Here is a 12,109-nt window from a genome sequence, read left to right as displayed (position 1 = left end):
TCACTGCCGATTCTGCGAGCAAGCCATAGAGACAGCTAAGCACCTACTTTGCTAATATGTTAACCATTTAATCAGAAAACTTAGCTACCTGGACGACGAAATGCTAATACATAAGGAAGTGAGACAAAAACCCTAAGAATAATAGCCTTCTTCAGGAGGAGTCTACTTATTTTGGAGGCCAAACGATGAGATATATATGCACGCAGAAAATATCTTTTTAGTTATAGTTATAGATTGACAACAATCTACGGTCTATTGAGACATATTGACTGTTTACGTTCTAACATTAGCTAGCCACCAGCGAGCTTTTGATTAGCATTAAACAATCGCGGTATCTACCTTGCTATCTCAGGTACTCTTCTTCTGCGAGCTAGAGTAGTTGCAGTAAATAACAGCCTTCAACGTTAGTATGGTCATGTTATTATGAAAATGAAAAGATATGTTCAAAGTGTATATAAAAAAGGCGCAACTATCAACTACTCGAATAGAAATAGAAATTATACACTAAATTAGTGTTTCACAAGCCATTTAACATTCTTCATCTTCGCAATATATGGTTAAATGTGAAATTTTTAGCGAAAACATTCGAAATGAACCATTTAAAGAAAAAACTATTGGTATTTCAGCTTAACGTATAATGTTTTTAAAAAAAGTCATTCCAGCACGTGTTATACTATACGAGTAAGAAAAAAAAACAATTTACTTACCTCTGAATTGTACAGGTTGTCCTACAACTCCTCCTCCGACATCCGCCACTTGAATCAAACCTGAATCATATACCTTCGCGACCAGAGGTCCCGATGGTAATTTTTCCCCGTCGACAGACACATCGATCAAATGGGTACCTATTTCGGTAGGCACAAATTCTACACTATGAACACCGAGTCTGTTTCCAGGTAACACGCGAGCGGGAACGACACGTTTTGAGGGTGCTACGACGTGTACTCTAAGATCCGAGGGCGGTGTCGAAGTTGGAGTTATTATTTCGAATATTGCAGGAGTGTTGGCAGGCACTAGACGGGTCGCCTCGCCGAGAACGGAAAGGGCAGAATTGTTGGACATGATTTTGACATGCCACGGGCTTCCTATGGATCAGGAACGTAATTATTGATAAGTTAGCGGGTTTTTACCGATTGGAGTTGCTCTAGAGGTTCATTATTATAAATAATCTCAATTGATTTTGGTAAGTTCACTTTTAGAATCATGCCTTAAATTTTTTCACAATAAAAACGTGAGATGTATCGTTTGCAATGAATATTCAAACAACTTTCATTTGACGGCAACTCATCATCTATCGCATGCCTAGCGAGAAGAACTTTCAAATCTGCTATAGATAACTTGGATTTATAGTAATAAAACATGTGGTGAATGAAGGATTCTTTTATTAAGTATTCACAAATGTTTCAGTCAAAAATGTTTGATAATCTTAAATATCCATCAGTCGTATCCTAAATTTATAAGTTGATATAGAAATATAAGTTCTTTAGTACGCCCTACAAAGTCAGCTAAGGTACATTTGTAAACAATAAGAAAGCGCAAAGATGTCAGATAAAATCACATAATATAATAAAGATCAAATAACAAAAATTCCGACATAGCTAATTTATGTAGAGACCTAGGGTATTCCAGCGAAAATAAATTGTTGAACGTTGCCATGAATCTCAAGTGTCCTTAGAAAGTTATTGAAGGTTAAAAGTAGAATGTGCTGAATTTTTGTTGAAAATACAGTTTTTTATCATATACAAAGTTCCCATTATTAGGTTTGCAGGTATAACTTTACATTTTTCATTATAAAAATTCATTAATTTTCTGTAGGAACCGTGAAAAAATGATTCAAAGCTCATTTTTGTTGTTTCTTTATGTTCGTCGCCTCCCAATTAATTTTTTTCGTCTGCATATTCTTCTCCTTTTGCGTTAACATTGCGTTGATTATATTAAGATATTTTATCAATGCTGCCAACTCTATTGAAAGCGCCAAATTTGTGGTTTTCGCAGTGAAGACTTATTAAAATAGAAAAAAAAATTGGCAAATTCGAACATGGGATTACTTCACAATTAAAGTTATCGAAGACTTGGGTTCATGACGCAATAACTCGATATAAGAAGAAAGGCAGTTTTCAAGACATCTTCCATCAGGAAGGCCGAAAGCTACCAAGCCAAGAGAAAATAATTTCAGTGTTGTTAGCAGCCAGCGAAATACATGCTCAATAAACCTTTATAATTGAATATAGTAAAATGACAAATAGAGATGCGAAGTGTGGACGTTGCCATTGCTAGATGTCAGACTGTATAGTCCCAACAATCAAGCAAAGTAGTTGATCGGTTATGGTCTGGAATTGCGTTTCTAGTCATGGAACTGACGATTTGATCAAAATTGACGAAATTATAAAACAGGAACATTGCGATTAATTGGAGATTGAAAGATAAAGAGGTACAAGGGATGGTAATAGACATAATTTGGCCTCCTCCGAGCCCAAGTCTCAATCCCATTAAACTTTTGGGTGAAGAGCTTTTTGCGAAAACACTCAATATTGCATTTGAGTTTTATTTAATTTTTTTTACTTTAATTGAGGTGGTAATAAAGTTATATAGCGTTATATAGCGTATTAATTCACTAATTTTTTTAAAGAACGTTGATAAACATGATAAAAAATCATAACAAAATTTGTTTTTACATCCTTCGATATCTGGTTGTTGATATATTTAAGGTTAACTATTTTGAAAATGTGATAGCTTCGGTTGAATGTGCTACAAATTCAAATATAAACAAAGTTTATTTTTTCAATAATATAAAAGATTATTTTAAAAATATATCAAGGAGAAAAAAATTTGTGAATTCCATAGTAATAAACTATGACAGACTCTATAAATTTAGCTTAAAAAACAGAAACATTCATTAGGTTTATCATTAGGGCCCATTTTAAATTAATCGGGATTATTTCTGGTATTATATTCAACTAATATAGTGTTTAAAATTAGCTCTTCTAATACATTGGTAAGGTTTTTCAGTATTCTTATCTTATTTGGTACTAAATTGAAGTTTAGAAAGTTATATCAACAATCTTATACCAAATCAATTCAAAATTGAAGCCCATTTTGGATTATCACAACAAATCAAGACTACAAAAGATACTAAAATTCTTCCTTTTCAAACAATTTATCTTAATTTGGTGCAAAAATAAATAAAATTAATCCAAAAATTATATTTACATGTTCCATCTGTTTGTATCAACTAAAAAGTCATTTAAAATTAACTGAGATCTTTTAGCTCATAATAAAATTGATATTTTCTAGTAAAATTGTCCTACTTCTACTATTCTTAATCACAATAATCGTAATTAAGATAAATATCTAAGAAGATTGTTCTAGAAAGTAAAATGAAAACGGTACCATCATAACAAATCTCCTTCATGAAATGTTATTCGGTACCTCTAGAGCAACAGACCCAATCACGTAATTCTTCCACTTAACAACACGAATATCTTCATTATCGTAAATGATAACAATTTTACCTGGCACTATAAATCACTATTAACTATTCACTACAACAGTACCGTACGATAAATTACTTATTGTCGCATATATACGTGAACTTAAATATATAATGATGTCGAAGAACGATCGTCGAACGGGTTCAAATAGTTTACCGACCGTAAAGTATCCGCAGTACCGAGTAACAGCGAATGGTGTTGGTAGTACCGAGCGTTGTAACGTGGATCAGGCGAAGGAAGGTGGGCGCAGCGAGAGAGGCGATGCGCATTCTTTACCGAGGCTACCTACACCTCAGGTAACATACTGACAAAGAAGTAAGAAACTAAAGGGGAGATAACTAAAAATATTTATAAATTCATTTATATAGTATATAATATATTTTAAATAATATATTCTACGGATAAAGAAGTCAACTATTATACTAAAGGTAGTTATGATACTAAAATTACTATTTTTATTTTTAATATCGGAAAACTCATAATTTAAAGGTTAAAAGTGATAAGAGAAAGAAAATGGTCGCATTCAGCGGACGAAACCGTTGTGCAACTTTTGTACAACCGTAGCGGAATGGTTCGGTGACATACACTACAAAACATGTGCTAGGTAACGGTAGCGGAAGTGAAATTCTTTAAAAAGGAACTAGATAAATAACTTCCCCATTTACCATTTAATGTAACGCTTGTTGAGCTCAATAAAAGTAACCAAAATAGTCTCTGTTATGAAAATCCCAATTCTAATCGTCACCGTTACCGATAAGTAGTTGTAACGCTATGGAAAATTGGGTATAACTTTTTAAATACCCTGTAGAACACATCATAACCCTGTCACTGAAAAAATGTAACTTTGATATAGCAAATCATTCTGGAACATGCTGTAAGATGTGAGGACAACTCCAGTTATTGTTCTACCCTTATCCAAAAAATCAATCATGATTACTCCCAAAAAACTGAAGTAAAAACTTTTTCAGCAGATTTTTGGACACGAAACTTCTTAGGTCTTGGAGAACCAGAGTGTAGCCATTCCATCGATTGTTGCTTTGTTTCTGGATCGTAAAAATGTATCCAAATCTAATTCATAGAAACAATTCGGCTTAAGAAATCGCTTCCAAATCGAGCACAGATCGAACGCGGTGCTTCTACCCTTGCACGCTTTTGGTCAACATTCAAACATTTGGGGATCCATTTTGCAGCAATTTTTTTCATGTACAAATTGACGTGAACTATATGATGAAAGCGTTCATATGAAATATTCAGGCTAACTAGATATCAATACATCCTCGTAATAATGGCTAAAATATCTCAAATTTTCAAATTTATATCTCAAAGGACAAAGGAAGCTCAGAACTTTATCGCACTATTCAATCACTCTGTATACAATTCTTCAGTCTTATATATGGAAAAGATGATAATGAGGAATAAAACTGGAGTTATGGTTTAATTTAATAACTTTACTCTTCCGTAAAAGAATGCTAAGACATGATGTATTTATAATTTAATAATTCGAGGAAAATCGAATTTCGTTATAACGAAATACCAATCATTCCTTACTGTTCTTATTTCTTTGTCAGTAAATAGAAATTGCAATGTTCTGGTTGACCCGTGGATTTTACTTATACCTACTCATTCGTTGAATACGTTAGTACCAGGAGCAACGAAAGTCAGCAGAGATTAATAAATATAAAAGCAACGATTGTAATTAATAAAACGTCCGCAACGTATCTGAGCCGAAATCCAATCCATTATAAAATTACTTACTCTCAATTTTTTGTGTCAGTAGGACACAAAGTCAAAGCGTCAATGAACCGTCTTCTTAAAATAATATTCATTGACTGATCAGGACATCCTTTTAAAAATAAATCGTATGCGTCTTTAGATTTCATACCTGCTTGATTCATGGGCGTAGTAGTTTACGATAATTGAAATATATACCAATAACCTTCACCTATTAATTGGTTGGTCGAATTTTTTAACTTGACGAAAAACTTTCATAAATTGAAATTGAATTCGTTATAGTTCAAAGTTGTTTGATTTGTTTTCTGAATCATGAATCTATTTGTTCGCTATAAAGTGTGAAAATTAATTGATGAAACTCCTAACGTAGTCTTCGATACGGCAACACTAGAAGTACGTAACTTGGAGGAGTATAAATGGACATACGATAGAAGTTTGGTAAGCACTAGTTCTCACTTGATCGTGTCAGTATTTTGTGAAACCGTATTTTGGAACGCGTTCTAAAAATGACTTCACGTAATGATGTGTCCTATCAGATTTGGCATAGGGCAACAGAAATATTTGTACAACTTTCCTAATTCGAGAACTCATCTATAGTTTATTTCAGAAAGGTATAGAGTAATAAAACCTTATTAGGTATTCAAAGAGACCACAGAGTAACCCAACGAATATATAAGACACTTTCATAGTTTGGCATTGATTTCATTTTAAAATTCTTTCTTTTTATCAAGTGCAAGTAGTACCACCCGAGTTAAGATCAATATATGGGTTTAGCCTATTGTTATCCATTCACAAACACTGAAAATATTGTGCCAAAGGCGTGCCGGTAGGATACTCTGGGCAGAAAATATATTTTTCCCAATTCTATCACGTAATAACCTATGGCCGACACCGAAATTGAGCCGAACTGGACGAAATTCCCATTTTATTACTCTATACTTTTCTGAAATACACTATAAAGGGTTATCAGTATGGGATATTTTAAGGGTTATAACTGATATCCCCGTATCACAATAAACGCTGCTTGGATTTGCAATGGAATTCCTTTTATGTGATAATATTCAATTGTCTTCTTCGAAACTATATCAAAAGATCAGTTTATTTACTTAATTTCTACACCTTGTAAGTTGTCTCATGGTTTTCAGTCACCAGTAGAATCATGATTATCTATTCATACATCAAATTGTCTATTATAAAATGTATGCTTCAAAAAAATATTGACAATGTGAATTTATATGGAAAAGGAATCCATTTTGTTTCCTTTTTCAAAAATTGGAATATTTGGAATTCGATTTCGAATGGTACCACTGTGATTGTTAGATTCCAATCGACAATGGTACTGAAAATTTATCTATAAAGAACGTGTAGCTTATTTACCTTAACAGTTGATGTTGATTGTTTTTTTTTTCATGTAGAAAACAAGAGGATAAACCCTTTTACACTCGAGTAGTTAGAGTGGTGCCTACAGCGCGGAGATTCCCGTGGATATTGATCTTGAGCTTAAGTAGGTTGTATTGTTCGGGAAGGATGTGCTTTGGTAGCACAAAGGAAGGAGTCTTGATAAATTGAAGTTCTGGACGTCTCCAGACCAATTCGATGGTCATGAACCACGTCTGCCTGTCGAGAAGATCTTGCAAATATTGCTCTAGGTGGGATTACGCTCTATGCTCTAAGCTGTCCAAGTTTATGGTCAACGCTCTCCCGTTTCGTCATATTCAAGTGAAATACAATATTCTGTCATTATAAAATGACAAATCTGTAATAGTTTTCATCACACCACGTGAAAATCATAATTGTAGACAGTCCTGACCATTCTTCTTATATTTTCTTCCACCGGAAATTCTTCGTAATATCTTTTTATTTCAGATTTTATATTAAGTTTATTGTTTATTTCTAGTTTTTTTTTATTTTCTCTTGATTCGAAAATCTACATTTTTTTTCATCATTTGTAATTTATTAGGGCTCCCAAATACAGTGAAGAGCAGGACAATCAATAGCATTATTATTTTAAAGCGTATCAAAATAAGTTATTACTGTGAAATTATAATAGAAATTATACGTGATTTTTCATTATAAACGAGTATTATCAATCAAGGTGCAAGATTTTTGGTAAATTTTAATTGTTTGGATTCAACATAAAAATATAAAATTCGACCAACCTTATTTGAAAAAATCTGAAGCTGTACATGTTTGAAAGAACTATTTTTATTTTTTATTGACCATTAGCTAAAATTAATGTAGAATATTAACTCTAAGTTACGGACGATCTTCGTTACATATTTCCGTAATTCATAACCGCATATATATTTAATAAATCCAATACTTGGCGATGTCAAAAGTAAGCTTTTTACCGTTTCCTAACAATGAGATAACCGAAGCTTCAGGTTTTCCTAAAAAAAATCCACTTACCTGGAACAGTCTCGCCGTTGAATCGTATATCGACTCTGTGAGGTAGAGCTTGATGTGGAGTGAACGCAGCCTTAAACCTTTGACCACCAAGACTTTTTACACTGGACGTGACGCGACCGCCCTCAACTAGAATTTCCAGATCACCAGAACCGGCACCGCTACCATCAACTGCAATAAAAATATACAGAATTAAAATTCACGTTTCTTTATTTTTTGTCTCTAATCTTTTTACTTAAATACTATAACTGAGGCGACAATAGATAATTATAAATAATTTCAATTTCAACAGTTCATATGATTTAATAAGCATCCAAAAGTGTATTAAAAATGATAAGAGCAAAATTAAATCATAATTATAAAGAAAATAACATAGGAACCTATTAGATAGTTATTTTGTAGAAAATAGTAAATAAATAACTGGTACTCAGAAAAAAATTAATAAAAACACTATCACCAGACACGATTATCCGAATTAATATTTATTACTGCGAACAATAAAAACAGTTTCAGCAACAAATTTATTGAAAAAGTAATAAATTTGCATCAACTGCTTATTCAAAAGACCACAACGAATAAAAAGCATTTATACATTGACAACTACTCAGATTTATATATATTGAAGATAAGACTGGGACTTATCTATGGAAATCCGGGATGTCTGCATCCCTCAACTGATTTCCCAGATGTTGGAGTTGTGGTGCACCGGTTGAATCCTTTTTTTTTCAAATCTGTTCTACCTACTCGCTCCTTCTTTAGTAATTTTTATCTGGGGTCCTGTTCCCTTCCTCATTTTTTTCCGCAGTTCTACTGGTTTTAGGTTGGGAGTTCAACAAAGGATTCAACCGGTGCACCATACCAATCCAACAAATACTACTCCAATATCTGGGAATCCAGTTGGGGGCTGCAACAATCCCGAATTTCCATAGATAAGTCTCAGTCTTATCTTTAATATATATAAATCTGAGTTGTTTTTAATTTATAACTATTTTTTATTCGTTGTGCTCTTTTGAATAAGCAGTTGATGCAAATTCACTGAAATCATTAAAAATATAGTTTTCAAAAGTTATAAAACAAGCTGTGAAATTTATATAGAAACGTAGTTTTTGATTCAACAGCACTGGAACTTGGAACGGCGATAGGAAAACATGCGAGTTTGATCTTAATCGAGTCAGCAAGTTTTGCGTTATGTTTTAAGTTTTTATGAAACAGTATTTGGAAGTGACATTAAATTTGGGCAGCAATGTACTATCAAATTCGGCTTCAGACTGTAAATAAAAATTTTTATAAAGAAATTGTCAATTCAGATCATCAGTTGCTGAATAAAATGTACAGGGAACATTTGATTTCGCATCACACTACCGTTCCTCAGGTTTGATAATGAGAAATATTCCTGTGGCTTTTCAATCCCCTTGTTATTCTAATGTGAGTCCCTGTGACTTCTTCCACTTTCATAAGCTGCAAACTCATTCGAAACAACGTCGTTTAGAGACATTTGAAAACATTCGAAAGCTGTAACCGACCAGCTGAAGCTCAAACATCAGAGTTCCAACACAACACCGAGAAGTGGTAAAACTATGATCAACAGTGCATTGTTTCTCAAAGACATAACTTTGAAAGGTACAACATTTAATTGTGGTTCCTTAGCACCTTTTCCTCTTTCCTAACCATTCGTAAGGAACGTCTGTTTGGGACATTCAAAGATTGTAACCGACCATTTAAAGACTTTTCCAGTATCCGAGTTCCAGGTTTTGCACTGAGAAGTAGAAAACCCACCATCAACAGTTCATGGTTTGCCAAAAGAATTAGATACTTTGAACATTCAAATGATTGTTACCGAACTGAAGGCTATCCCAGTGACCAAGCTCCAGAACTGCAATGAGAAGTGGAAGAACCATCATCGACAGGTCAACACTTCATTTTCTTACATAGAATCTTCACATGCATAGCAGTTGTAGGAAATAGTAATAATAGAAGCAGAACATCATAAGTAGTATTAGTCATAGCTGTGAAGCTATATGTATTGATGTAATTTGTTTAACTTGAATTTTTAGATACTTAATTATTACACTCGAGTTTATTTAGAATGAATGTTATAGAAAATGACTAATTTTATGAAAATTTCCTTCGAATCTTATGATAATTACTCACTTTCAAATTCCACCGGCTGTCCCAAGACGCCGTCAGGTACAGGTTGAACTCTAACCGAAGCAGCGCCCCCTTCTTTCCGAATTCGACTATATACCGGCGAATTTCTACCATAACTATCACTATACTTCTTCGACGTATAATCCTCCTTATAACTCTTCTGAAAACTTTGTTCTTTTAAAATAAATTTCGAATGCTCTTCGGCTTTCCTTCTTCTTAATTCCGTATCTAATTGAGACTCTGTTAAATTAGCTAGTGACTCCAAACTTCTATCAGACAATATATTTCTGGTTTTTGCTATGGCGTCCCAGGAATCCCTTCTGGCTGACGACTGATCGTTAATGGAAGAAACTTTGACGATTGGACTCGTGTCTACGCCGTTCGATGGAGAGTTACTGAAAACTTTATTTTCGGATACGCGTTTATCGTATCTCGAAGTTGATATATAACCTACATCAGGACTGTTTCTGGAATAAATTTCGTTAAATAGAAGGTGTTATTATAAACTTGCTCAACTGTATATACCTATCTAAATAATTCGGACTTCTGGAGTCTTCTAATCGCATAGATGACATCTTGTTGGTAAAATCGTATCTCTTTTCGTTCAATTTCCGGCTTGATATATAATCCGGACTATCTCTTCCGTGAATTGGACTGGTTGGACGATAATTAGGACTAGGTGGGTGAAAATTGGGACTGGCAGTCCTGTAAATACAATTTGTAATTTGTAAAGTTGAAACAACTATTTATAAATAAATAACTAATTGTAGCGTATCGTCTCTGGCAAAATGGTGGAAAAAATCTTTTGTGACCACAACTTTCCATAGATTTCCCACAAAATCATCAAGCCATGATAAAGTAAATCAGAAATATGCAGTTAGACCCCAGATCTGATATAATTCTACTAACTAGACCCAAAAATTCCAATGAAGAGCATTGGATACACTTCCGACAGCTCTATTTTGTAGAAAAAAAGGAAATAAGAAATGGTCATCTTGATCTAGGTTCCATGATAGGAAAAAGAGGAGGAGTAATGAACAGGAATTAAAGAAGAATGATTGAATTCTGTATTAGCAATCAATTAATAATAGGAAACTAGAGAGCAAAAACTGCATGATAGATTCATAGCAGAAGAAAGAGAAGCAAAAAGTATAATAGATTACATAGCATACTCGAAGAATATAAAGGAAAGGACAATTGGGAAAATAGTAATAATACTAGAAGCAGAAATTGAAACAAACAAAGACTAGTGAAAACGGTACTGGAGATAATGAAGTAGGAAAGGATCGGAAAGAGTGAAGAAAATGGATGAAATGGGAATTAAAACTAAAATCCCAATACTCTGATGCTCGAAAGGGCATAAGGAGTTCTAGAGAAGAAGGAGAAGAAGAAGAAATGGAAGTTCTAGTTACTTAAGGCGGATTTCCAACAAACGAACAAAGTTACAACAAAACAGCAGCTCTGTCGAATTCCACAAAACAAAAATTGGAACAAAATAAGAAACATTTTGAAAACTTCTTGTCGCTGGCGAATGCTTTAGTCAACAACGGTAAGTCCCGTCAGTCGGCGGAAAGATTAAAAGCAAACAATAGAATCCGCTTTGTTAACAACAATCAACAGCAAAAAAGAGGCATAAATTTGAATATTCATAACAAATTACTTCAATTTTTCATGTATTCATACCATATAACTAGATTTAATTATGGGCAATGGGCAGATTATTTTTTTCTATTATTATTTCATTGCCATATCTGCCATATATTCATTTTTCGTCGTGGTATGATGAAAAGTGAAGTAAGCACACAACTAGTTTTAGTCGAACTCGAGTTTCGAGTTTTTGAAAGATTTCTTCCATAATCTGTTTTATTCCCTCCACTATGACGCTTAACACCTACCAAGCAATAATTTCGTTAAGCAGGCTAAGAACAACTTTCAATTAAGATCATATCATCCCGTCTCCAACAACCACGATGCAAGGCTCATTTTTCGACTTTACCTACACGAACTATTCATATTTTGTATATTTCAAAAAAATTACCTGTACACCGGGCTGTGATTCCTCTGGGTATAATTAGGACTATAATTGGGAGTTCTATCTTGATATATAGGTGAACTAGAAGTTAGTCTTTTCTCGGCAACTGATTTCATGTGATAATCTTGGGCATATTTGTGGGTTTCTTCCAGCAATGGACTTGCATTTTGTCTATAACTGAATAACTGAGATCAGATTTATTCGTTAGGTTCATGGACCGCAGCACGCAGTGGTGGATTTACCAGCAGGCTGAGACCACAAATTTTAAAGGGCGGCAAATTTTGTTAAATTTTTACAATTT

At 33.7% G+C, this 12,109-nt stretch overlaps 1 protein-coding gene across 3 annotated transcripts in view; it reads right to left on the bottom strand.

The window, feature by feature from the left end:
• LOC130442838 (filamin-A) overlaps positions 1–12,109 on the bottom strand; it is an 82,917-nt gene that overhangs the window by 37,416 nt on the left and 33,392 nt on the right. For 2 of the 3 annotated variants that reach the window (XM_056777205.1, XM_056777222.1), the window contains exons 12-16: positions 11,815–11,985; positions 10,302–10,481; positions 9,780–10,243; positions 7,632–7,799; positions 708–1,085 (exon numbers count right to left, since the gene is read on the bottom strand). In XM_056777205.1, the coding sequence (XP_056633183.1) occupies positions 708–1,085; positions 7,632–7,799; positions 9,780–10,243; positions 10,302–10,481; positions 11,815–11,985 (1,361 nt within the window). Of the gene's footprint in view, positions 1–707; positions 1,086–3,512; positions 3,707–7,631; positions 7,800–9,779; positions 10,244–10,301; positions 10,482–11,814; positions 11,986–12,109 lie in introns of those variants that run through there. The other variant, XM_056777213.1, reaches the window with a different exon arrangement.

Source organism: Diorhabda sublineata, chromosome 1, assembly GCF_026230105.1.
Source record: "Diorhabda sublineata isolate icDioSubl1.1 chromosome 1, icDioSubl1.1, whole genome shotgun sequence".
Classification (NCBI taxonomy): domain Eukaryota; kingdom Metazoa; phylum Arthropoda; class Insecta; order Coleoptera; family Chrysomelidae; genus Diorhabda; species Diorhabda sublineata.
Note: the sequence above shows the minus strand (reverse complement) of the source record. Positions and strands in the feature narration are given on the sequence as shown.